Here is a 25,458-nt window from a genome sequence, read left to right as displayed (position 1 = left end):
ATAAAAACAGATAAAGCCATTTCAACTAGCATGGAATGGTGGAAAAAGGCCATGGAGAATAAAAATGGCTCTGGATATCTTGAACAGAAGGACTCAATCGATGACACTGCTTATGCGGTCAGGCATCCCAGAAACTCCAGGCAACACGTGGTGTGTACCACCAGCTGGACGAGTCACCCGTCTTACCCAGAGATCAGAGGCACCATGGATCACTACTGCTGTAACAGAATTTATTTTGGGACTCTATAAAGATAACTAAAGTCCCGCTACCTATGAAGTAAGATTATGTTTTCAACTGTCTGTGGTTCTGTGGTTGTCATCAATGTTCAGATGTCCAGCTTCCTTGTTCTAGGACCATGATAGTGTGAGATGTCCTGATCTCTTTGATGCTGAGTGAGGTCATGTGTTGGCCAACAAACTGTGAATAGGAGGGATATGTATGCCCCACCTCCAGGTCAGAACACTCAGTTGCTGACATAAGACCACCCGGGTCTCTCTGGTATAACAGCTCGGCAATATGTGAGATAATGACTGCCCGCCAGCCCTTGCGAACCATGATGAACATGGTGTATTAGCAGGGAATCCACTTGAATTACTTTAAACTGGTGTTATTCAGGAATTGTCACTACACTATATGACAGTTATATATGACATAGCCTATGGAGACTGATTCTATGTCTCAATTCTAATACAGAGACTTATTTGCCTGGACCAGAGCAGAGATTCATACATCTAGTCCGTCAGCACTCCTTTCAAAAGTATTCAGTTCAGATTTTCCAAATACTTCTAAATTCTCATTTTGTGTGCAGTCAATTTTGACCAGTGAAATGATGAGAACAGCTATTATTTATTGAGTACTCACATGTGTTAGGCATTTGGTGGAATGCTTTTCATATATTACCTTGTTTGATAGACTGAATGACTTTAAAAAGTAGGATGCTTATTATACCATTTTATCAACAAAGGAAAGTGGGGTTAAGTAACGTTATCAAAATGACACAGCCAGTCAACTAAAGAATTCTGTTAGAATTTAGGCTGGCTAAATACAAAGTGCATGCTCGTTAACACTAGGATATATTTCCTCTCTGCATAATGTGGGAGAAAATCTGTTCTCATATCAGTGGCTGAATAAATACCATTCTTTGGCAGATGGTGTTATAAAGCAGTACTGTATTATAAATACTTATATATTTCATGATTGCTAATCCATTAAGGCATTTATCTTTCATTTGAAAAAGAAACAGGGTAACTTGTATTTGATTTATCTGTCTTGTTCCAACCCACTGAAATGTCATAGTAGATTATCCATTTCCTGCTGGAAAAAATATATGGCCCATAAGGAAATGCTATTCATATTCATTAGCAAACACGCCATCTCCCCTCAAAGTGAGCTACCCAAACTTTAAGCTAAGGTCTCAGAAAAACATCAGGCTTGAAGAAACTCCCCCCGGAATGATTTTTTCCAACATTTGTGTTTGCTTCTAATTATTTTCAACACTTCTGAAAACGCTAGGAAGGGTGAAGAAACACCTTGCTGACAATGTGCTCTTTGCCAAAATAATCAATCCTCCAGCTTCTCTCGCCTTCTAAAATTCTAATATTCAATACAAGCTTTTTGGGCACATGCCCAAGATTTTGTTTGGTTCGACTTCACCATGGAAAACAAAATTGGTTCAGCTGAAGTCTGTAGCCAGAACATTTTAAGCTTCATAGACCTTCAAAGTGGTGACCTTCTCCTCACCTCCCCTGCTTCTGCGCTCCATTAAGGAAAATACCGGAAGAAGTTTCCAGGCAGAGCAGCCAGATTGCATTTCGGTTCAATTTTGAGAGGAGGAACTGAACAGAGCTCAAGCAGGTGGTTATTTGTGGCTCTTCCCTCAAATGAGCTTTGAAAAGTTCTTCTGTAAACCTTGGAAAGTCTTGTAATTTAATAAAAATTGCTTGCGCTTTTTAACCTTTTATCTTAAAGGAATCAGTCATATCAACAATATTCTTGTCTTATCCAAGTCTCTGAGAGCACACAAATCACAATCACAGTCCAAGCAAATAGTGGATCAAGAAAATTACGTCCTCAAATCTGCTGCTGAGAAAACAGGTTGCTCAGGATTCATTGCAAGACTTGATCTGAGCTTTTCTGATTCACTTTCCCTCTGTAGTCCAGATGGGAAGATTTTAGGCGAAGGTCCTTTCCCTCAGTGTCCCTATTTCCATTTTGGTATCACCAGCCTCTCAGGTGGCTCAGTGGTAAAGATCCCGCCTGCCAATGCAGGAGACATGGGTTCATACCCTGGGTCGGGAAGATGCCCTGGAGAAGGGAATGTGTTCTTGCCTGAGAAGTCCCCTGGACAGAGGAGCCTGGTGGGCTACAGCCTATGAGGTCACAAAGAATGGGACACAACTTAGTGACTAACAACAGCCACCCAATAACAACATCCCAATCCTCAGTCTTACCTTTGAGACATTGCTACACCAGCGATCTTGTCTCTGAACTATCCCTCACACCTCTCCACACTTTTGATCTTTTCTGCCACCTCCTTGGTCCAAAGCATTCTGAAATAGAAGGACCACTTGTCCAATCTTTCCCCCTAGATGTTCCCTCTAGGCACCCTGCACTCATTCTGCCCTGGACTGGATGCTGTGTGGGTCCTTGTGCCCACCTAGAATGCATATCGGTTTGGTGACCCTGAAACCCACATTATTCTGAAAATTCTGTTCAGGGTAACTTGATGCTGAGCTTTCCTTCTGTTTTTCACAGTGCAAAGGAACATCTCTATTCTCTGACTCTCTATAACATTTGATTTATTTCTCCTTTATAGTTTATCTCCGTGTCTAATAGTGTTGCCTCTTGGGATCCTTTTTGAGACCAGAATCAATATTTTGCTCAACTTCAACTCCACACTGCACCTACCACACTAATTGTTCAATAAATAGCTACTAGAAGTATTAGACAAAAAAAAAAAAAACCAAACAACAACCAACAACCTAATATGGCTTAGATGGTAAAGAATCTGCCTGCAAAGCAGGAGACCTGGGTTCGATCCCTGGGTCAGAAAGATCCCCTGGAGAAGGGAGTGGCAACCCATTCCAGTATTCTTGCCTGGAGAATTCCATAGACTGAGGAGCCTGATGGGCTATATAGTCCATGGGGTTGCAAAGAGTCAGACACAACTGAATGACTAATACAACAACTCAAGTTGCAAGTATAAAAGAATACGATACAGCAGGAAGTATTAGACAACAAAAAAAAGACCTAATATATTCTTAGATTAGAAAACAAGAATACTAGAAACATGAAATACAGAATGAAGGAGACATGCAAATTAATATATTTTGCCATAGATATCCAAATGGAGTCATCTTGATGCTCCTCTTCCACTGACATCCCATGTCCAACCCATCAACAAATCCTTTTGGTTCTACCCTCAAAATACATACAGAATCCAACACTTTTTACAACCAGCTTAACCTTGGCTACCATCACATCTTGCTTGGATTTCTGTGAGGGCTCCTATCAGCTCTCCCTGCCTGCATAGCTTCCCTGCAATATATTCTCAAACAAGGCAGCTGGAGTCACCCTTTAAAAACATGATTCAGATCAGGCCACTTCTCTGCTCAAAATTCTTCAAAGCTATACCTTTGTAATTTTTGATGGCTCAGAATTTTGTTGAAGGATAGCCACCTCCAGCTCCCTAATAGCAAAAAAAAATATTTTCATACTGCTTTTTAATCTCAAAAGGAATAATGAATCCAATTGACTTTTTCATTTCTGCATCACCTATTTCCTTGTAAGCACTTTGGATACACATCAGACTTTAGGACTTGTCTACTTGTGTACCATTTCAAGGGAACTTTGGTGTACAAACATAAAAAAAAAGAAAGAAAGAAAAACTCTACACTCTGCAAAACTTCCCCTCTTTGACTATTGACAATGGGCTGTTAGATTCCTAATAATCCACTAACCTTCGCACTATGAGGTTACCCCTGTGACATCTCCTCCTGCCCTCCTCCCCTTATTTACTCTGCTCCACTGCACTGGTTTTCTTACCCAGGCAGGCTCATCCTTAGGGGACTTCACGCCAGCTCTTCCTTCCGCCTGGAACATTCTTCTTTCTGATATTTACAGAGATCATTTCCTCAAATCCTTCAAGTCTTTCTCAGTGAAGTCCACCCTAAGCACCTTTAACATCTTAACCTGCCATTCTGACCTTGCCACTTCCAGTTCCTCTTACTCTGTTCAACTTTCTCTTTCTTCCGTTGTACTTATCAAATATGTCTACCATTCTTTCACTCCCTCTGCTAGAATGTAAGCTTCACAGAGGCAGGGAGCTGCGTCTGTTTTCCTCAACAAATATTTGTTGAATATGAATGTGTGTATAAATCAGTGATATAGTGTAACAAGGCTTTGAACTCAGTTCTCAAGTTTCTAAAAGAACGAAACTCAAAGTGTTCATACACTCAGACCTCAACACTCTAGAAAAATAAATCTTGTCAAATGGAGCCAAAAGCAAGTTGAAGCAGTATTGTTGACTATGAAACCAACTTGCACTTATGCTCCTCATGAGGACAAACACCTGCAATGTTCTGCAGATGAAAAATTCCAGGAGCTGTGTGTCAGTTTTTAGTACAGAGACTCATAGAGCACGTGAAAACAGGTGTTCAGGAGTATTTTTAAGCTCAATGAGGGCAGGAATCATATCTGTTTTGTTTGCACTTCCTTGTTTAGTTGCTTCAGTTGTGTTGGGGTCCATGAACCCCTTGGACTGTAGCCCACCAAGCTCCTCTGTCCATGGGATTTCCTAGGCAAGAATCCTGGAGTGGGTTACCATTTCCTTCTCCAGGGGATCTTCCCAATCCGGGGACTAAACCTACATCTCCTTCATCAGCAGGCAGTTTCTTTACCACTGAGCCACCAGGGAAGCCCCTTAATGCTCAAAATATATTTGTTACATGAAAATAGGATGGAAGAGAAAGGATTTCTATTATTTTCAGAAATAAATAAAGCAATAAAAAGTAATTTTGTTGTTCACACAAAGGAAGGTTTTACTACCTGGATATTGGTACCATGATGCCAAATTTTACCTTACTTTAATTTGTTTAGAAGTTAATTTTTCATTATGACAATATTATGTGGGACTCTATGAACAGTGTAAAATAGTTCAGAAAACATGGTCAGATGTTAAAAAATTGTTTCTTGTTCCTCTTTGGAAGGACGTCTTTTGGATTTTTAATGACTACTTTTCTATTTGGAAAACAAGTCTTGGTTATTTATATGAGACTATAATTTTTACAAAGGCACATTAATTTAATTTTGTTTTCCATGTTTCTCTTTGCTAGTGGGTGTTGCGAATTTCACATAATAATAGCACAGCTCTATTGTGGTGTACAAAGACTTTCCTATTGATTGTTTCCCCTTTCCCACATTCTCCTTATTAGCTCTTTAGATTTCTACTTACAAAATGTCATGCTGACTCTCAGAAATGAAATCTCTGGTTATGTTTTCCTAGAATCTTCTGAATTACTTAAAAGTATTTAATACACATAGAAAAAAGGAATAACTACTGAATATCTGAAATGTTGTTTTGGCTTTTTATAGTGTCATTGTAAATGTGAAGACAGTTATTTTACCTTTTTAAATATTTATTTATTTATTTGGCTGTGTCAGGCCTTAGTTACAGCATGTAGGATCTTTCATTGCAATGCACTGACTCCCTAGTGGTGGCATGAAGGCTCTCTAGTTGCTCCATGGCATGAGGGATTTTATTTCCTGGACCAGGGATAGAACCTATGTCCCCTGCATTGCAAGGTGGATTCTTAACTACTGGACCACCAGGCAAGTCCCATACTATTTTATATATTAATTAAATACACAAGTAATATTCTTTCCCCTCCTGGAACTCTTTGCAATTTCCAAGAACACAAACTTGGTTCTCTTCTTCCACTAAGGGTGGGATTGGCTAATGTCTGTGAAATATGTTAGGATATCCTCAGTAGCTTTAGCATCATTCCTTCCAAAGAAATCCCAGGGCTGATCTGCTTCAGAATGGACTGGTTGGATCTCCTTGAAGTCCAAGGGACTCTCAAGAGTCTTCTCCAACACCACAGTTCAAAAGCATCAATTCTTCGGCGCTCAGCCTTCTTCACAGTCCAACTCTCACATCCATACATGACCACAGGAAAAACCATAGCCTTGACTAGATGGACCTTTGTTGGCAAAGTAATGTCTCTGCTTTTGAATATGCTATCTAGGTTGGTCATAACTTTCCTTCCAAGGAGTAAGCGTCTTTTAATTTCATGGCTGTAGTCACCATCTGCAGTGATTTTGGAGCCCAAAAAAATAAAGTCTGATATTGTTTCCACTGTTTTCCCATCTATTTCCCATGAAGTGATGGGACCGGATGCCATGATCTTCGTCTTCTGAATGTTGAGCTTTAAGCCAACTTTTTCATTCTCCACTTTCACTTTCATTAAGAGGCTTTTGAGTTCCTCTTCACTTTCTGCCATAAGGGTGGTGTCATCTGCATATCTGAGGTTATTGATATTTCTCCCGGCAATCTTGATTCCAGCTTGTGCTTCTTCCAGCCCAGTGTTTCTCATTGGAAAAGACTCTGATGCTGGGAGGAATTGGGGGCAGGAGGAGAAGGGGACGACAGAGGATGAGATGGCTGGATGGCATCATTGATTCGATGGAAGTGAGTCTGAGCGAACTCTGGGAGTTGGTGATGGACAGGGAGGCCTGGTGTGCTGCGATTCATGGGGTCGCAAAGAGTCGGACACGACTGAGCGACTGAACTGAACTCAACTAAACTGATCCTCAGTAGATGCTGAATGAGAAGACGTTCTTATCACATTGGAACTTCATTAATTTTGCCTGAGTAACAATCCACCTTAAGTAAATGAAAAATATGAAACATATCAGTTCTTACAAATAAATTAAACTAGGCCAGAGATGTCTTGTAAATCTATAGTAAAAGTACCTTAATAATACACACAAGTGGATTATAATTAGTAAATCGATTCTTCGCCACAAAAAGAACTTCTTCTGTGTGTCAGTGTTTTTATTTTTAGGAGCAGTTGAAAACATTTCCTGTGTAATCATAATTAAGCCAACAATTCATTCATGGATTTTATTTTTTTAAGAAAGCACAAAGATAAACCTCAAAATGATCATCTAAATATCTCAGTGGCCATAGATCCCAATTAATGAGAAACAGATTTAAAACATTACTGTTCTTAAGTCTCTAAGTTCACAAGGTCCATAAAACCAGACCCGGTCCCAGATAATGAGTTGTAGATTATTATGAGTAAGAAAGTCCTTGCTGAGTGGGGATATAGAGATAATTTATCTTCTGTATCCTTTAAAAAAGTAAGAAATACTCCAATGAAAAGGTTCCTATACATGACCCTTGACTCCCATGAAAGAAAAAGTCTAAGGAATAATAAGTATAAGAGTCCTTCCTGGATTAAAATTTCTCTGAACATTTTTATACTTTAAAATTACACTAAGAGGTATAAAACTGTTTATGTAAGGAGAGACTCCTTTTCTTCACTAGAAAAGGATCGAGTGGTTGACACTCTACGTAAGGAATGTTACAGAGTTGAAAACATGCAAATACATAATACATATTTTAAAGATAACCATAATTCTGTTTTCTATGAAACAGAACATTCAGGAAACATTGAAGTGGCCACCCTAAGACTTCCCTGGTGGTAAATGGCTTAAGACTCTATGTGCCCAATGCAAGAGGCCTGGGTTTGATTCCTGGTCAGGGAACTAGATCCCACACATCACAACTAAGATCTGATGCAGCCAAATAAATAAACAAATTTTTTAAAAATAAATGAATAAAGTGAGTCTGATTGCCCAGCCCAGTGGTATGACAGTGAACGTGCAGCAAACCCCACAGACCATGTTTGAGAAAGTTCTGGGCATCCTTTTGGGCAAAATCCAGGAGAAAGAAACATCTCCAAATCCCTGTTTTCTTTAGAAAGAAGAGGTATGCTTGTTTACTCCATCCTTGTTGGTCAGAGCCATTTTGTCAAAGACAAGACAGATGCCTCCTGACATAAAGGTCTTCCTATGTCAATTTTCCAGCTTGACAAGTCACAGTGCATATTGCTGGGCCTGGCCTTATACCTACTACATCAGAATCTTTGGAAATAGGGCTTGCTATCTAAATTTGAATAAGCATTAAACTTGAATCACTAAATTGGAAAAGTCTTACTACTTCCTGGCTACTTGCCTGGATTTGGGCAAATTACTTAACCACTTTTAGCATCAGTGCCCTCATCCATAACATTGAGAATGATAATAGTATCTAGTTCAAAAGTTAGTTTGGAAAATTAAATGAGAAAATGTTTGCCAAGCATTTAACACAAGACCTGGCAATAATTAACCCTTGCAAAGTGTTAGTTCTTCTAATTTGTCTTGTAATTAACATTGCAGGGTCTGAGGTGCAGGGGCAATGAGAATTGAGCTTCTGCTTCATGATGGCCAACAGGGATTCAAACTCATGTTTAGGATCTAGTCTGAAATCTAGTACAAAAAAACTTTCTGAAGGGAGATTGTTTATTTTACCCTTAAGGAAATGGACAGTGAAATCTTAGAAACTCATTACATAAAAAACAATACCTTAGATTTCCATTTCTATCACTTTCCTCCCAAGTCTTTCCTCTGGCAACTAAAATCTCTGGACATAAGGCAACAAAAAGTACAGAGAAATTCTGATCAGTGGAAACAAGCAGATGACTGCCAAGACCTTGAGACTTGAAGAACAACACCAAGGAGATTCTTCTGGTTTCCCTTATAGCCTCCTATGCATTCTGGACAGGACACTACAGATGCCATCAGTCCCAAACCACTAACAAACACAGACAAAAGAAAAGCCAAGAAAAAGTCTATTCCTCCTAGCCAAAAGACTAGGAAAAGGGTGGCCTGCTGCTGCTGTTCCTGCTAAGTTGCTTCAGTCGTGTCCGACTCTGCGCAACCCCATAGACAGCAGCCCACTAGGCTCCTCTGTCCCTGGGATTCTCCAAGCAAGAATACTGGAGTGTGTTGCCATTTCCTTCTCCAATGCATGAAAGTGAAAAGTGAAAGTGAAGTCGCTCAGTCATGCCTGACTCTTAGCAACCCCATGGACTGCAGCCTACCAGGCTCCTCCGTCCATGGGATTATCCAGGCAGGAGTACTGGAGTGGTTTGCCATTGCCTTCTCTGAAAGTGTGGCCTAATAAAACCTAAATATTGTTGTCAATATCAGAAGTATTCTGGCCAACAGCAATGACAGAGACCCTTCTGTTACCCTGTCTTGTGGTACCGCCATGCTTGGGGCCAGGCTGAGAACTGATCTCTCCTACCACCTTCACCCCAATGCCACAGAAGCAGGCAGTGGCTCTCTGATTTTCCAGCTGTGTAATGTCTCCAAGATCAAGGGTGAACAGATCTATTATTCCTCACTCAGTGGGACAGATGACAATCTAATTTCTCTGCCAGGATAGTGTCATGGAAATCTGGAAGTAAGCTGAGTGGGGTCAGAGAACCCAGTGGGAGCCTGACCATACACACTAACTTGGCCTTCATGCTACACCTCAACAGAAGGATAGCCTGCTTAAGAAAGAGAAGATTGAATAGGAAGCAAAAATCTCATGATATAATGTTCAAAATGTCCTGGATACAATAAAAAACCTTGCATTATAATGACAACCAGTGAAATCATAACTTGAATGAAAGAAGGTAACCACCAGCTGCTAATGACAAGATAAACTAGCTGTTGAAATTATCAGACAAGGATCATAAAATAGACATCATAAAAGTGCTTTATGAATAGTCATGGATTCTCTTAAAACAAATGAAAAATACAAAACTCAGCACAAGTAGAAATCTTTGAAGAGAACCCAATGCCGATTGTAGAACTGGAAGATATAATAATCAAAATAAAAACTTACTGATGGGCTCAACAGCAGAGTGGAGTTCAGAGGACGGAGTCAGTGAACTGGAAACCAGATCAATAGAATTTATCAATCTAACAACAGACAGAGAATGTATTTGACAAAAAAAAAATGAAGAGACAATAAAGACAATAATAAAAGAGTTAACATTTCTATCACTGAAGTCTCAGAAGAGAGGGAAAGTGTGGAACTTTTTGAAAAAGTATTTGAACAAATAATGGACAAAACTTTCCAAATTTGGTGAAAGATACAAATTTATAGCTGTAAGAATTTGAACAAACTCCAAATAGGACAAACTCATAGAAACTCATGCCAAGACAAATCATAATTAAACTTCTGAAAACAAAAGGCAAAGGAAAAATCTTGAAAGCAATCAGAAAAAAAAAAAAAAAAAAAAGCAGATTACCTACAAGGGGAAAACAATTAGAAAGACAGGGGATGTATCATCAGAAACCATGGAGGACAGGAGAAAGTGGTGCTTTTAAAAATTACTGAAAGAAAAGAACTGTCAACTGGGGATTCTATATCTGGCCCAAAAAAAAAAAAAAAATAGCCTTTAGAAATGAAGGGATTCCTCCAGTTCCATTTTTCTTTCTCAAGATCGCTTTGGCTATTCGAGGTTTTTTGTATTTCCATACAAATTGTGAAATTATTTGTAATTTCACTGGAGGAATCAACCTACCTGACTTCAGGCTCTACTACAAAGCCACAGTTATCAAGACAGTATGGTACTGGCACAAAGACAGAAATATAGATCAATGGAACAAAATAGAAAGCCCAGAGATAAATCCACGCACATATGGACACCTTATCTTTGACAAAGGAGGCAAGAATATACAGTGGATTAAAGACAATCTCTTTAACAAGTGGTGCTGGGAAATCTGGTTAACCACTTGTAAAAGAATGAAACTAGAACACTTTCTAACACCATATACAAAAATAAACTCAAAATGGATTAAAGATCTCAACATAAGACCAGAAACTATAAAACTCCTAGAGGAGAACATAGGCAAAACACTCTCTGACATACATCACAGCAGGATCCTCTATGACCCACCTCCCAGAATATTGGAAATAAAAGCAAAAATAAACAAATGGGACCTAATTAAACTTAAAAGTTTCTGCACATCAAAGGAAACTATTAGCAAGGTGAAAAGACAGCCTTCAGAATGGGAGAAAATAATAGCAAATGAAGCAACCGACAAACAACTAATCTCAAAAATATACAAGCAACTCCTACAGCTCAACTCCAGAAAAATAAATGACCCAATTAAAAAATGGGCCAAAGATCTAAATAGACATTTCTCCAAAGAAGACATACAGATGGCTAACAAACACTTGAAAAGATGTTCAACATCACTCTTTATCAGAGAAATGCAAATCAAAACCACTATGAGGTACCATTTCACACCAGTCAGAATGGCTGCGATCCAAAAGTCTACAAATAATAAATGCTGGAGAGGGTGTGGAGAAAAGGGAACTCTCTTACACTGTTGGTGGGAATGCAAATTAGTACAGCCACTATGGAGAACAGTGTGGAGATTCCTTAAAAAACTGGAAATAGAACTGCCTTATGATCCAGCAATCCCACTGCTGGGCATACACACTGAGGAAACCAGAAGGGAAAGAGACACGTGTACCCCAATGTTCATCGCAGCACTGTTTATAATAGCCAGGACATGGAAGCAACCTAGATGTCCATCAGCAGATGAATGGATAAGAAAGCTGTGGTACATATACACAATGGAGTATTACTCAGCCATTAAAAAGAATACATTTGAATCAGTTCTAATGAGGTGGATGAAACTGGAGACTATTATACAGAGTGAAGTAAGCCAGACGGAAAAACATAAATACAGTATACTAACGCATGTATATGGAATTTAGAAAGATGGTAACGATAACCCTGTGTACGAGACAGCAAAAGAGACACTGATGTATAGAACAGTCTTATGGACTCTGTGGGAGAGGGTGGGAAGATTTGGGAGAATGTCATTGAAACATGTGAAATGTCATGTATGAAACGAGATGCCAGTCCAGGTTCAGTGCACGATGCTGGATGCTTGGGGCTGGTGCGCTGGGAAGGCCCAGGGGGATGGTATGGGGAGGTTGGGAGGGAGGAGGGTTCAGGATGGGGAGCATGTGATTTTTTTTTTAAAAATAAAATTAAAAAAAAAAAAAGAAAAAGAAAAAAAAAAAAAAGAAATGAAGGGAAAATCAAGACACTCTCAAATGAAGGAAAGCTTAAAAAAAATGTTAATAACAAACCTATTCTTTAAAAATGATTAAAGGAAATTACTTTAACAGAAAGGAAATAATAATGAAAGAGGATTTCAAGCTTCAAAAAGGAAAACTATCAGAATGAGTAAAAATAGGGATAAATTCATAGTCACCAACTTATTATGGAGTAACTTATGATTTTTCAACTTTACAATGGTGTTAAAGTGAAACATATTAAGTTAAACTGTACTGTGAATTTTGATCTTTTTCATGGCTAGAAATACATGATACAACACTCATTTGTGACGCTGGGTAGTGGCAGCAAGTCACAGCTCCCAGTCAATCACACAATCGTGAAGGTGAGCAATCAAGATACATACAATCATTCTGTAGCCATACAACCATTCTGTTTTTCACTTTCAGTACAGTATTTCATAAATTATATGAAATATTCAACCTTCAGTATAAAGTAAGTATTATGATAAATGACTCTGCCCAACTATAGGCTAATTTAAGTGTTCTGGGTGTGTTTAAGGTAGGTTAAGTGTATTAAACATATTTTCAAGTTATGATATTTTCAGTTTATGATGAGTTTATTGAGAAGTAACCCTGTCATAAGTCAAGGAAGATCTGTAATGGACTATCATACTTGTCATGAGTTCTAAAAATTGTATTTGATGATTGAAGCAAAATTATAACACCTAAGCATCTGATGTGGTGCTCAAGGTATGTAGGGAAAATTATACGCATGGATCAGTAAAAGAACCTAAGTGGAGTTAAGGTCTCTATATTTCACTTGAACTGGACAAATGTCAATACCAGTAGACTGTCATAAGTTATGCATGTGTATACACACACACACACACACACACACACACACATATATATACATAACATAATAACCAAAGCAACCAGTTTAAAAATTCTAAAAAAAAATATACACTCTAAATCAATGAAAGTGGAATTCTGAAAATGTTTCAATAACTCACAGAAAGGCAAGAGAAGACAAACAGCAAAAACAGGAAAAATTCTTAAGCGATATCACTTCCCAATTACTGAAATGTAGATGATCTGAACTTGCCAATTAAAAGACAGAGATTGGCAGAAAGCATTAAAAGTAGTTGACTATTAGAAACTCATTTCAAATTTAATAGCAGAAGTTGAAAGTAAAAATTTGTAAAAATATATAGCATGCAAATACTCCTTACCAAAATCATGTACTTACTGATCTTCTCCTCTGCCTCTTTGGAGCATTTTCTCAGAACTATTTGAGGAGCTGTCTCCCAGGCTGCAGTCTTCATTTTGCCCCAGATAAAACTTAACTTGCAATTCTTATGTTGTGCATTTTTTTAAATCAACAGTAAAGATGTGTCAACTCTCCTTAAACTGATACATGTCTTACGCAATTGCTATCAAAATCCAAGAAAGACATCTTTTTTATAAACACAGTCAACTTTTATAAGGAAAAGTAAAATATCTAGAATAGCTAAAATAATTATGAAAAAGAATGAAGTGAGAAGAACCTATCTATTCTTAAGTACTACAAATAGCTGTAATAATGAAGACAGTGTGGTGTTAGTGGACAGATAGAAACACAAGTCAATGGAAAAAGAGAATCCAGAAATAGATCCATATAAATATGACCAATCGATGTTTGAAAAGGGTGAAAAATCAATTAAATAGGAAAAAGAAAACCTTTTCAACAAATAATTCTAGAGTAACTGGCCATTTTAGGCAGCCTAACCTCAACCTAAGTCCCACACTCTATAAAAAAATTAAGACACATCACAGAAATAAATGTAAATAATGTAAATAACTACAAAGCTCAAAATAAACACTTGTAAAAAAATTGCTTGAAGCTAAGACTAGGTGAATAGTTCTTCAACTTGACATCAAAAGCAAAATCCATAAAAGGAAAAACAAATAAATTGGACCTCATCATTTTTTTTTCTGTAAAAGACTATGTTAAGAGGATGAAGAGACAAATGATGGACTTGAAGAACATAGTCAAGACTCAAATATTGACAAAGTCAAAAACAAGAAATATCAAACAATTCAATCAGAAAATGAGCAAAACTGAAACAGACATTTCACAGAACAAAACACACAGGTGGCTAATAAGCACATGCAAAGATGTTCAATATAACCAGCTATCATGGAGATGTAAATTAAAACTGCATCTCAATGACTAAAAGAAAGAACAGTGATAGCACCAAATCCTGGTGATGATGCAACAACAAAAAAAATTGAATCATTCATACACTGCTGGCTGAAATGTAAAGTGTTACAATCACTCTGGAAAAAAGTATGACAGTTTCTTTCAAAACTATATACACTTTACCATATGATCTAGCTATTGTACTATCATACTCCTGTACGTTTATCCCAGAAAAATTACAATTGATGTTCACCCAGGAATCTGTTTGCAAATGTTCAACACAGCTTTATTTGCAATAGCAAAAGCTGGAAACAACCCAAATATCCTTCAACAGGTGAAGAGTTAAACTTTGTCACATTCATATCATGGATTACTATTCAGCAATAAAATCAACTTGGATGGATCTCAAGGAATTTATGCTGAGCAAAAAAAAAAAAAAAAAGTGAAAATCCAAAAGTTACATACTGTATACCTCCATTTATAGAACATTCTTGAAAAGACAAACTTATATAGATGGAGAACTATTAGTGGTTGAGAAGGATTATAGAAGTGAAGAGGGTGGAGAGTAGTAATACCTGTAAGGAGTAGCATGAGGGATCCTGGTGATGAAGCTGTTCTTTGGGGCATGGTTGTGCTAGCACGAATCTACATGTGTGATAAATCTGCATAGAATTGAATACATGCACACACTAACGAGTCGTGTAAACTAGTGAAATCTGAATAAGATCAGTGAATTCTACCAGTGTTAGTTTCCTGTCTATGATTTTGCACTATAGTTATGTAAGGTGTTACTATTGAGGGAAACTGGGTGAAGAAATTATTTCTTGCAATTTCATATAAATAGAATATTATCTCAAAATAAAAACTTTTTTAAAAGCTATAAAGAGACCTCCCTGGTGGTCCAGGGAGTCCTCCTTGCAGTGCAATGCACGGATTTGATTCCTGGTTAGGAAATGAAAATCCTACATCCCACAGAGCAACTAAGCCCGAGTGTCATGACCAAAAAAAGAGTCTGTACACTGCAGCAAAAGACCCCATGTGCCACAACTAAGATTTGACATGACCAAAATAAATAAATAAATAAAATAAAAATAAAAGGGAAGCCAAAAAAAAGCAATAACTTACATTTGATTAGTGATTTTCATTTTTTTTAACTAATCATTTCCTAATAACATCTCATCTGAAGAAAAGGAAAATACAAGTGATTTTTTTTCCCAATAAAAGATATTTAACATTTCTCTAACTTAACTGGATGAATCATGAAATTGGGGCATAGAGAAATAATTTTTCTGGACTAGAAGGCTAATAATAGATTAATGAAGATTTACATCAAACCAAGAATAAACTTTGCTTTGAACCCAAAAAGATGTTTATCTTTTTGAAAATTTTGAAACCAAATGAGAATATACAATACAACTATCAAATATGCTCTTCCGCCAAGTCATTGGCAAGCCTTGGGGGACTGCCTACCATGTCATACAAATCTGTTCACTCCCGGTTGGGGGCAATTAATGCAGGTCCTTTTTTGGAAACACTGTTTCTAGAGCTCTGGCAGGAGAATGTGGGTGCTGTCAGAAGGAAAGTACTAAAAGAACTTAATTTCTACAATCAATATTTCAACATGCAAGAAATGGGGGAATGTGTTTTGAAGCAGAAGATAAAACGAAACTTGAGGAACTTAGGAAATATCCAGAAGTAATCTACAAAATAATATTCCACATTTAGTAGTCTGAAAATTAGATATTAATTATATTACACATTTGCTTTTAAATTTCTCAGTGAATCTGGAAGAGACAAAGGACCAAATCCTAAAGCTGTTAGCAAGGAGAAATGGAAGAAAAGGACAATATTTTAACAAATACTGCCCAGAATCATAACCAGCAGCTCCATGTGGGTATTTAAATTAAATTTAAAATAAAATAAAATTAAACTCCAGTTGCCTATTGGAATGGCAAATTTCTAGGGCTCAGTGGTTACATGTGGCTGGTGGCTAACACACTGGGCAGTACACTAAACATTTTCATCTTCTCAATAAATTACCAGGCAGTCACAATTTAGACTATTAAAGAAAATACTACAAAGTTCCAATTTTTAAAAAAGACACCATTTTATAAAATTACACCCCCAAAAGCATATACATAACTTCCTAGAAGAGAAAGATTAGAAAGGACCCTAATACAATACCATGTCAAAACACCTGTCATATACTTAAATCTTTCTGGTTGTTCAGTTTATATTCCAACATGTTTTTCTATAGTAAATAATTATTATTTTATTCTTTCTTCTTTAAATTAAAAGAAACATTCGTATCCTTTAAAATTATTCTAGGGCTTTAAATCTTTCATCATCCTGGCTCTTCACTGCCGGATTCCAACCTGAATTCATTCGGCTGAATCTTCTGGTGGCTCAGTTGGTAAAGAATCTGCCTGCAATGCAGAAGACTGGGGTTCCAGCTCTGGGTTGGGAAGATCACCTGGAGAAGGAAGTGGCAACCTTCTCCAGTATTCTTGCCTGGGAAAATCCATGGACAAAGAAACCTGGCGGGCTACAGTCCATGGGGATCCCAAGATTCAGATACAACCTAGCAACTAAACCATCACCACGAATCAGATACTTTATATCAAAATCAAATACATGTTTTAGATGCTCAGAATATAAAAGACCTGTCTTTTTCCTTATTCTAGATACTATACCTTTATTTTTACAGATGAAAATCATATGGCACCTTTTACCATCAATCAGTTTGGGCTTCCCTGATGGCTCAGCTGGTAAAGCATCTGCCTGCAATGCAGAAGACGTGGGTTCAATCCCTGGGTTGGGAAGATCGCCTGGAGAAGGGATTGGCTACCAGCAATCAATGCAAAGAAACAGAGGAAAACAACAGAATGGGAAAGACTAGAGATCTCTTCAAGAAAATTAGAGAAACCAAGGGAACATTTCATGCAAAGGTGGGCTCGATAAAGGACAGAAATGGTATGGACCTAACAGAAGCAGAAGATATTAAGAAGAGGTGGCAAGAATACACAGAACTGTACAAAAAAGATCTTCATGATCCAGATAATCACAATGGTGTGATCACTGACCTACAGCCACACATCCTGGAATGTGAAGTCAAGTGGGCCTTAGAAAGCATCACTACAAACAAAGCTAGTAGAGGTGATGGCATTCCAGTTGAGCTATTTCAAATCCTGAAAGATGATGCTGTGAAAGCGCTGCACTCAATATGCCGGCAAATTTGGAAAACTCAGCAGTGGCCACAGGACTGGAAAAGATCAATTTTCATTCCAATCTCAAAGAAAGGCAATGCCAAAGAATGCTCAAACTACCACACAATTGCACTCTTCTCACATGCTAGTAAAGTAATGCTCAAAATTCTCCAGACCAGGCTTCAGCAATACGTGAACCGTGAACTTCCTGATGTTCAAGCTGGTTTTAGAAAAGGCAGAGGAACCAGAGATCAAATTGCCAACATCCGCTGGATCATGGAAAAAGCAAGAGTTCCAGAAAAACATCCATTTCTGCTTTATTGACTATGCCAAAGCATTTGACTGTGTGGATCACAATCAACTGTGGAAAATTCTGGAAGAGATGAGAATACCAGACCACCTGACCTGCCTCTTGAGAAATCTGTTTTCAGGTCAGGAAGCAACAGTTAGAACTGGACATGGAACAACAGACTGGTTCCAAATAGGAAAAGGAGTATGTCAAGGCTGTATATTGTCACTCTGCTTATTTAACTTCTACGCAGAGTACATCATGAGAAACGCTGGGCTGGATGAAGCACAAGCTGGAATCAAGATTGCCGGGAGAAATAACAATAACCTCAGATACGCAGATGACACCACCCTTATGGCAGAAAGTGAAGAGGAACTCAAAAGCCTCTTGATGAAAGTGAAAGTGGAGAGTGAAAAAGTTGGCTTAAAGCTGAACATTCAGAAAACAAAGATCATGGCATCCGGTCCCATCACTTCATGGGAAATAGATGGGGAAACAGTGGAAACAGTGTCAGACCATTTTTGGGGGCTCCAAAATCACTGCATATGATGATTGCAGCCGTGAAATTAAAAGACGCTTACTCCTTGGAAGGAAAGTTATGACAACCTAGATAGCATATTCAAAAGCAGAGACATTACTTTGCCAATGAAGGTCCGTCTAGTCAAGGCTATGGTTTTTCCTGTGGTCATGTATGGATGTGAGAGTTGGACTGTGAAGAAAGCTGAGTGCTGAAGAATTGATGCTTTTGAACTGTGGTGTTGGAGAAGACTCTTGAGAGTCCCTTGGACTTCAAGGAGATCCAACCAGTCCATTCTGAAGGAGATCAGCCCTGGGATTTCTTTGGAAGAAATGATGCTAAAGCTGAAACTCCAGTACTTTGGCCACCTCATGAGAAAAGTTGACTCATTGGAAAAGACTTTGATGCTGGGAGGGATTGGGGGCAGGAGGAGAAAGGGACTACAGAGGATGAGATGGCTGGATAGCATCACTGACTTGATGGACGTGAGTCTGAGTGAACTCCGGGAGTTGGTGATGTACAGGGATGCCTAGCGTGCTGCGATTCATGGGGTCACAAAGAGTTTGACACAACTGAGTGGCTGAACTGAACTGAACCAGTATTCTGGCCTGGAGAATTCCATGGACTGTATAGTCCATGAGTTCGCAAAGAGTCAGGCAAGACTGAGTGACTTTCACACACACACACATCATCAGTTTATTTGCAATGAGTTTTTAGTCAAAGAAAACCCTGCAATAGGGTTAATATGGCCACTGCTTTAGCTAACTGAAACTTTTTGGTATTCTAATTCTAATAACATCCCCATGAAGTGGACCACATGCATGCTTTTAATACTTAAGGTAGCTAATCAATTAATGTCATTGGTTTTGTAACAGATGCAAATGTATGGCCTCCTACATCTTTCCTGGCATGACTGATAAAAATGTTGACAACAGGTACCAATGATAGATACATCCTTGGAAAACTGTCACCATCACCCACCCCCAAGCCAGAATACTGGAGTGGGTAGCCTTTCCCTTCTCCAGGCAATTTTCCCAACCCAGGAATCGAACCCAAGTCTCCCGTGTTGCAGGCAGATTCCTTACCAGCTGAGCCACAAGTGAAGCTTAATGTAAGATGAATAGGGAGGCTTTTACAGCCCAAAAGACACCTGATCAACCCTGGGTAACAAAGGATGCACTCAGAGTCTTGGCACTTCATGGTGGGCATTTTATGTTCCAAAAATTTCGAGAATAATTTCTATCAATTTCTACTGATTTTCAAACATTAATAAAGGTGAGGTCCTGCTTAACTGAATTCTAAGGAGTTCAATATTTGCCACAGTTCTCCACAAACTCATCTCTTGGAGAAAACTATCTGAATTGGCTTTGGCAGAGAATTTAGTATTTTAAATTCTACCTTCACCAGTGTCCAGCTGGGACGTTTTAGAATCAACCCTCTTATGGACTCATTCGATCTAGAAACAAATAGGGGAAAACTTGTAGCAGCTGATCTCAAAGTCGGTGACTGTACAGTAATGATGGAGCCTGTACCAAGCTCTTGAAAGGCAAGGTTCTAGAGAAACATTGCAGGACACTGTTATTTTTAACATCTCTTCAATGTGAAAATGGTTTGTGTCCACAACTTCAATTTCAAAAGAGCATAATGCAGTGTGGGACTTTAAAACAGAAGGCTAAGTAACTAATAAGTTTATGAACACATGTTGAAAGGGCAAAGCTCTAACTAGGTTGACTTCTCATACAGAGAATAGTCATTTTTAAAAGAAGTCAATCAGGTCAACGTTCACTTTCCACACAGAACTTCGCATCACAAACTAGGAGAGAAATAATTCCACAGGTAGGAAAAAAAATGCTTTCCAAATAGGAAACTTCCTTGAATTGTGTGTCTTGCTATATGTCCAGAGTCTTGAAATACAAACTATTTCAATTTAACATTTCTATATTTGGAGTTTGAATAAAGATTTGTTCTTCCTCCAAGAATCTGCAACTAAAATATGATCTATTTGATAATTATTTGGAGAATTAAAAACAAAAAGGACTATGTGTTAGATTCTCCTCTAGCAGGAAAAAAGAGGGAAAATGCACTGCTGGAAACGTGGATTCTGATAAAAGGAGACCAGGCAGCCAACAGAGCACAGTGTTGCATGATCTGAAGCAGCTGCAAACAGATATGGAGGACCAGGGGCAGGAGCGGCTGGAAATGGAGATGGTCTGAAACAAAATGTGTGTCACGGCCAAAACCTTCCTCATCAGATAATTCTCTATTACTAGGAGTGCTAAAAAAAATAGTGAATGGATGCAAGTTTGCAAATGTCCCTCCCTTAGATGTTTCATGACAGAACACCTAAGAATATCGGAGTACAGTAAGTCCCCTACATATAAACCTTCAAGTTGCAAACTTTCAAAGATGCAAACGTGTGCTCACCTGTCGAGTCACATGCTAGTTCACATGCACGCATCCTCTACAAGTGGCTGTGCCTTTGTGTACTTCACTGCATAGTACGCATAGCATGCATTTCAGCACTGCAGAACAGAACTGCAGGGCTTTTATTTCAAGCCCACGGTGTCCAGAAACAAGTGTAAAAGCAGTGGTGATGTAACTAGAACGTTACACTTCAAGGTACTGTACTGTAATATTAAAAATGTTTTCTTTATTTTTGTGTGTTTTTTTAATGTATTATATAAACCTATTATAATATAGTACTATATAACGGGGGCTTCCCACGTGGTGCTAATGGTAAATAACCTACCTGCCAATGCAGTAGATGTAAGAGACATGGGATTGATCGCTCGATCAGAAAGATCCCCTGGAGGAGGAAATGGCTATCCATGCCAGTATTCTTGCCTAGAAAATTCCACGGACAGAGGAGCCTGCCAGGCTACAGTTCATGGGCCTCAAAGAGTCAGACACAACTGAGCAGCTAAGCACACTGTTTAGCCTATTGTGTTCGTTGGGTACCTAGGCTAACTTTGTCAGACTTACAAACAAGTCGGACTTATGAACGTGCTCTTGGAATGGAACTTGTTTGTAAGTGGAGGACTTACTGTATTGGAGACCATGTGGCCTGTTGTGTCATACCAGATGTGACACTAAGATAGTATTGAATGGGATAGAAAGTGTTTTCACATACATATCAAAAGAAAAGATGCTCACAATGACCCTGTAGAAAGGGATGATTCGTTTTCCCACTTAACATAAAAGGAAAGTAAGGGTCTGAGAGGCTATGTGTTGCCTAGAGTCCTCAATTAAGGAAGCAGAGCAATGACCAGGATCTTCGGATTACTGTTCTGAGGACTTTTTATGACTCTGCATCACCACCCATCTCATCAGAATTCTCCAGAGATGTTAGGGCACACACAGGGAACAGCCCCACATCAATATGTGCTGCCCATGTGGTGGGCACCTCCCTACTCACTGTTCACATTCTGCCTCAGGTCACCATACCACCTCACAGAAAAGCACTCAACGTGCCCTGGCCCCGAAATTGGAGCCACTACTCTACACAGGTGCTAAGCGCAGCCTACCAACCCACCAGAGGAGCCTGCTCTGGGAAGCTTCCTTTGCTCTCGGAGCCCTTTACTTCCCCCTGGCCACTTCAAATGCCCAGACCTTCCACCCCCCGAAGCCAACAGACAAGCAGCCATTGTTGAATTCCAGCTGGGCTAGGGGGCAGCGGTAAGGAGAATCTCACCCAGAGACAGGAGCACGAGCTGAATGATATGCAGAGAAGCATGCTTGGTGTCCCCATTTGGAACTCAAAAGCCTATTTCCCCACAGAACTGACGTGACGGATGCTAACAGGCTAACGAGCTTCAATAATTCCAATAAATGATTGGACGTTTACATTACACAGAGTTCATGGATGACCCCAAGACCCTATCCATCATTGATAACATTGTTTCCATGGGGAAATGTGTTTCGAGTTTCACATGACTACTCCTCCAAAGAAGTTCTAGCAAATAAACCCATTTGCAAGTCGGGCACCGTCTGTCTTCCAGCACTGGCTGTTCTCCTACTTGTTCCCCTCGACCTAACCTGTTCTCATGTCCAACTCCTGGGTGGCCCACGGAAACTATTGCTCCTTTGAGGCCACAGCAGGCGTAAGCAATGAGTAGAAGGTGAAAGTTCTGGGGAGAGATCTCAGTGGCAGGCGGAGGGGTTGAGGAAAGGGGAGAAGAGAGAGCTGGACGCTTTCACAAGACAGCGACCATCGACTGGCCAGCCTGGGATGTCGACAGGATGCGGGGAGGGCCTTTTATGGGAATTCAAAGGGAACTTTTCGGCAAGTAGGATGGATGTCATTAAGAAAGCACAGGCTGTGGATGAGGCAGGCCCTGGGTATATTCTGTCACTGAGAATGGTCACTTGAAGCTAAATATTTAACCTCTCAGGAGGTTCAGTTTTCTCATCTCTAAAATGGAGATAATGTTTGTTTCTCAGAATACTCGTGAAGATCATAACAACTTTGTAAATGTGACCAGTGCAAACCCTGGCAGCAGACAGCAGACATGTTGCTTCTTCTCACTTTCCTCTTTTGAGAGAGGCAGTGTGATATGGGGGAAGATTAGAGTGAAAAGGAAAGGGTTTGAATTCTGATTGTGGCATTGGCACCATGAAAGCCCATGGACACCCTCTGAGCATCAGTCCTTTGTCCTGCTTGGGTAGGACTTGCTTAGATAGAGCTATGGTGGCTAGGAAGTGAGTTAATGAACATGTGGACGACTGCCACCAGCTTGTGCTTGAGCAGTAGTATTAATTCAATATTACAAGAACTGTGTGTTGAACTATGGGCCAGACAGTGCTCTAGAAAAATGACTCCAGGCAAGGGGAAAGAAAGCCACAACGTGTTATGTTGGATGGGTGGTTTGGTAAGTTTCTTTGAATAGATAAGATTTGAGCAGAGACCTGAGTGGAGAGTGAGAGAGAGATAAAAAGAAGGAGAGAGAGCCATAAAAATATCTAGGTAAAGGGACTTCCCTGAGGCCCCAGTGGTTAAGACTCCATGCTTCCAATTCTGGGGACAAGGGTTCAATCCCTTGTTGAGGAACTAAGATCCTACATGCCATGCGATGCAGTCAAGAAAGAAAAAAAAGGAAAAAATTAGATTTTTTAAAACTCTAGGTAAAGAGGTATCCAGGCAGAGGTATCCAGCAAGCTATAGCCCCTTGGACATGCATGGGCCTGTTTGAGAAACAGCAAGAAGATTACCATTCCCTCCTCCAGGGGATCTTCTCTACCCAGGGACTGAATCTGTGTCTCATGCATCTCCTGCCTTGGCAGGTGGATTCTTTACCAATAGTGTCACCTGGAAAGTCCAAGGAATGGGTAAATGAAATGTGGTACATATATACACTGGAATACTACTCAGCCATTAAAAATGATGAAATAATGCCATTTGGAGCAATATAGATGGAACACAGAGTCAGACACGACTGAAGTGACTTAGCAGCAGCAGATGGACCTAGAGAATGTCATACTGAATGAATTAAACAGACAGAGAATGAGAAATACCAAATGACATCCCTTTTATGTGGAATCTATAAAGAAATTATACAAATGAGCTTACTTAAAAAACAGAGACTCAGACAGAAAATGAACTTATGGTTGCTGGGAGGACAGGATACTTAAGGAGTTTGGGATGGTCATGTACACTCTACTATATTCGAAGTGGATAACCAGCAAGGACTTACCGTATAACACATGGAACTCTGCTCAATGTTATGTGGCAGCCTAGATGGGAGAAGGGTTTAGTGGAGAATGGATACATGTATATGTATGGCTGAGTCCCTTCGTTGTTCACTTGAAATTATCACAACATTGTTAATTGGCTATACCCCAATACAAAATTAAAAGTTAACAAAAAAAATCCAAAAAAAAAAATAGAGAGAGAAACAGCTAGAAGGGCTCAGAAGGTCATGGTGACTGTGGAGGAGGGAGAGGGAAAAGATGGGCATTGGAGGCCCTGGTGGCCCAGGGATGTATACTCTGCAGACACAGAAATGACTCTACTTAGTTCTCATCACAAGGGAGCCCTGGGAAGGTTTCAAAGAAGCCATCTGAAGACAAGATGGTGTGGCCTAGAACTGGAAGGTGATGACCGTCAATGGACAAGGTCAGAGATTGCGGTGCTGGAGCAGGGTGGAAGCAGCAGCCCCAGATGTGCTCTGGGTTGAATGTGGATTTTAAAATTAGAGCCAGTAAGACTTGCTAATGAGTTGATTTTGAGAGTGACAGAAAGAAGACAGAATTAAATAGTTGTTTTCACTCTAAAGGTGATGCTATTTACTGTGATGGGGAGACGTAGTTTGGGAGATTGGTGTCCTATTTTAAGCAGGTTGGGTTTGATGTACCCTTTGGGGATCTCTGTGGGGAGCTAACGCAGGCCCTGGAGTGTGGGGAATAGCCCAAGTCTGGAATAGAGGCTGTGGAGGCCTCAGCTGGTTGGTGGTCTGACAGGCAGGGATCAGATAAGGTTGTCAGGATTGGAAATAGAGAAAAGGGAAGAGGACTGAGCCACCCAGGGGCACCATTAAAGGTCTGGGGAGAACACACTTCATCAGTGGATATCAGCAGAAGGGACCCTTTATAACTAAAGGTCTGCATGTTTATTTTGGTTATTGCTTTTGTTTTCTTATTTCAACCAAGAAAAAAAAATTATGAAGCATTTCAAACACACTGAATACCAAAAATACAATGACTGACACTACACCCCAATTTGTAATTTGTCAACGTTGTGCCACTTTGCTCTTTGTGTGTGTGTCTGCTCAGTTGTGTCCAACTCTGCAACCCCATGGACTGTAGCCCCCCAGGGTCCTCTGTCCATTGGATTCTCCAGGCAAGAATACTGGAGTGGGCTGCCATTTCCTCCTCAGGGGATCTTCCCAACCTAGGGATTGAACTCTTATCTCTCAAGTCTCCTGCATTGGCAGGTGGTTTACCACTGTGCCATCTGGGAAGCCCATTGCTATATTCATTTCACATACAGCAAAATTCAGGGTTCCCTCCAGCCCAACCCCTTCCTTTCCTTTCCAGAGGCTTCAGTGAGCCAATGAGTTTGGCAGATGAAAAGTTCTCAGCAATGAAGGTTAGGTACAGTGATGCTGGTGGAGGGTGACTTGGTTGTT

At 39.6% G+C, this 25,458-nt stretch overlaps 1 protein-coding gene across 21 annotated transcripts in view; it reads right to left on the bottom strand.

Moving 5' to 3' along the window:
• SUGCT (succinyl-CoA:glutarate-CoA transferase) overlaps nt 1-25,458 on the bottom strand; it is a 784,651-nt gene that overhangs the window by 13,075 nt on the left and 746,118 nt on the right. The window contains exon 14 of one of the 21 annotated variants that reach the window (XM_086396001.1): nt 9,942-9,988. The exons of 19 other annotated variants lie outside the window; for them this stretch is intronic. In XM_086396001.1, the coding sequence (XP_086252127.1) occupies nt 9,981-9,988 (8 nt within the window). In that variant the 3' untranslated portion in view covers nt 9,942-9,980. Of the gene's footprint in view, nt 1-5,619; nt 6,885-9,941; nt 9,989-25,458 lie in introns of those variants that run through there. One more of the 21 variants, XM_086396000.1, reaches the window with a different exon arrangement.

The sequence above is a fragment of the Bos grunniens genome, chromosome 4, assembly GCF_055505025.1.
Source record: "Bos grunniens cultivar Pamir isolate PY7600 chromosome 4, Bosgru_T2T1.0, whole genome shotgun sequence".
Classification (NCBI taxonomy): Eukaryota; Metazoa; Chordata; class Mammalia; order Artiodactyla; family Bovidae; genus Bos; species Bos grunniens.
The sequence above is the reverse complement of the archived record's forward strand: the minus strand, read 5'-3'. Positions and strand labels throughout refer to the sequence as shown.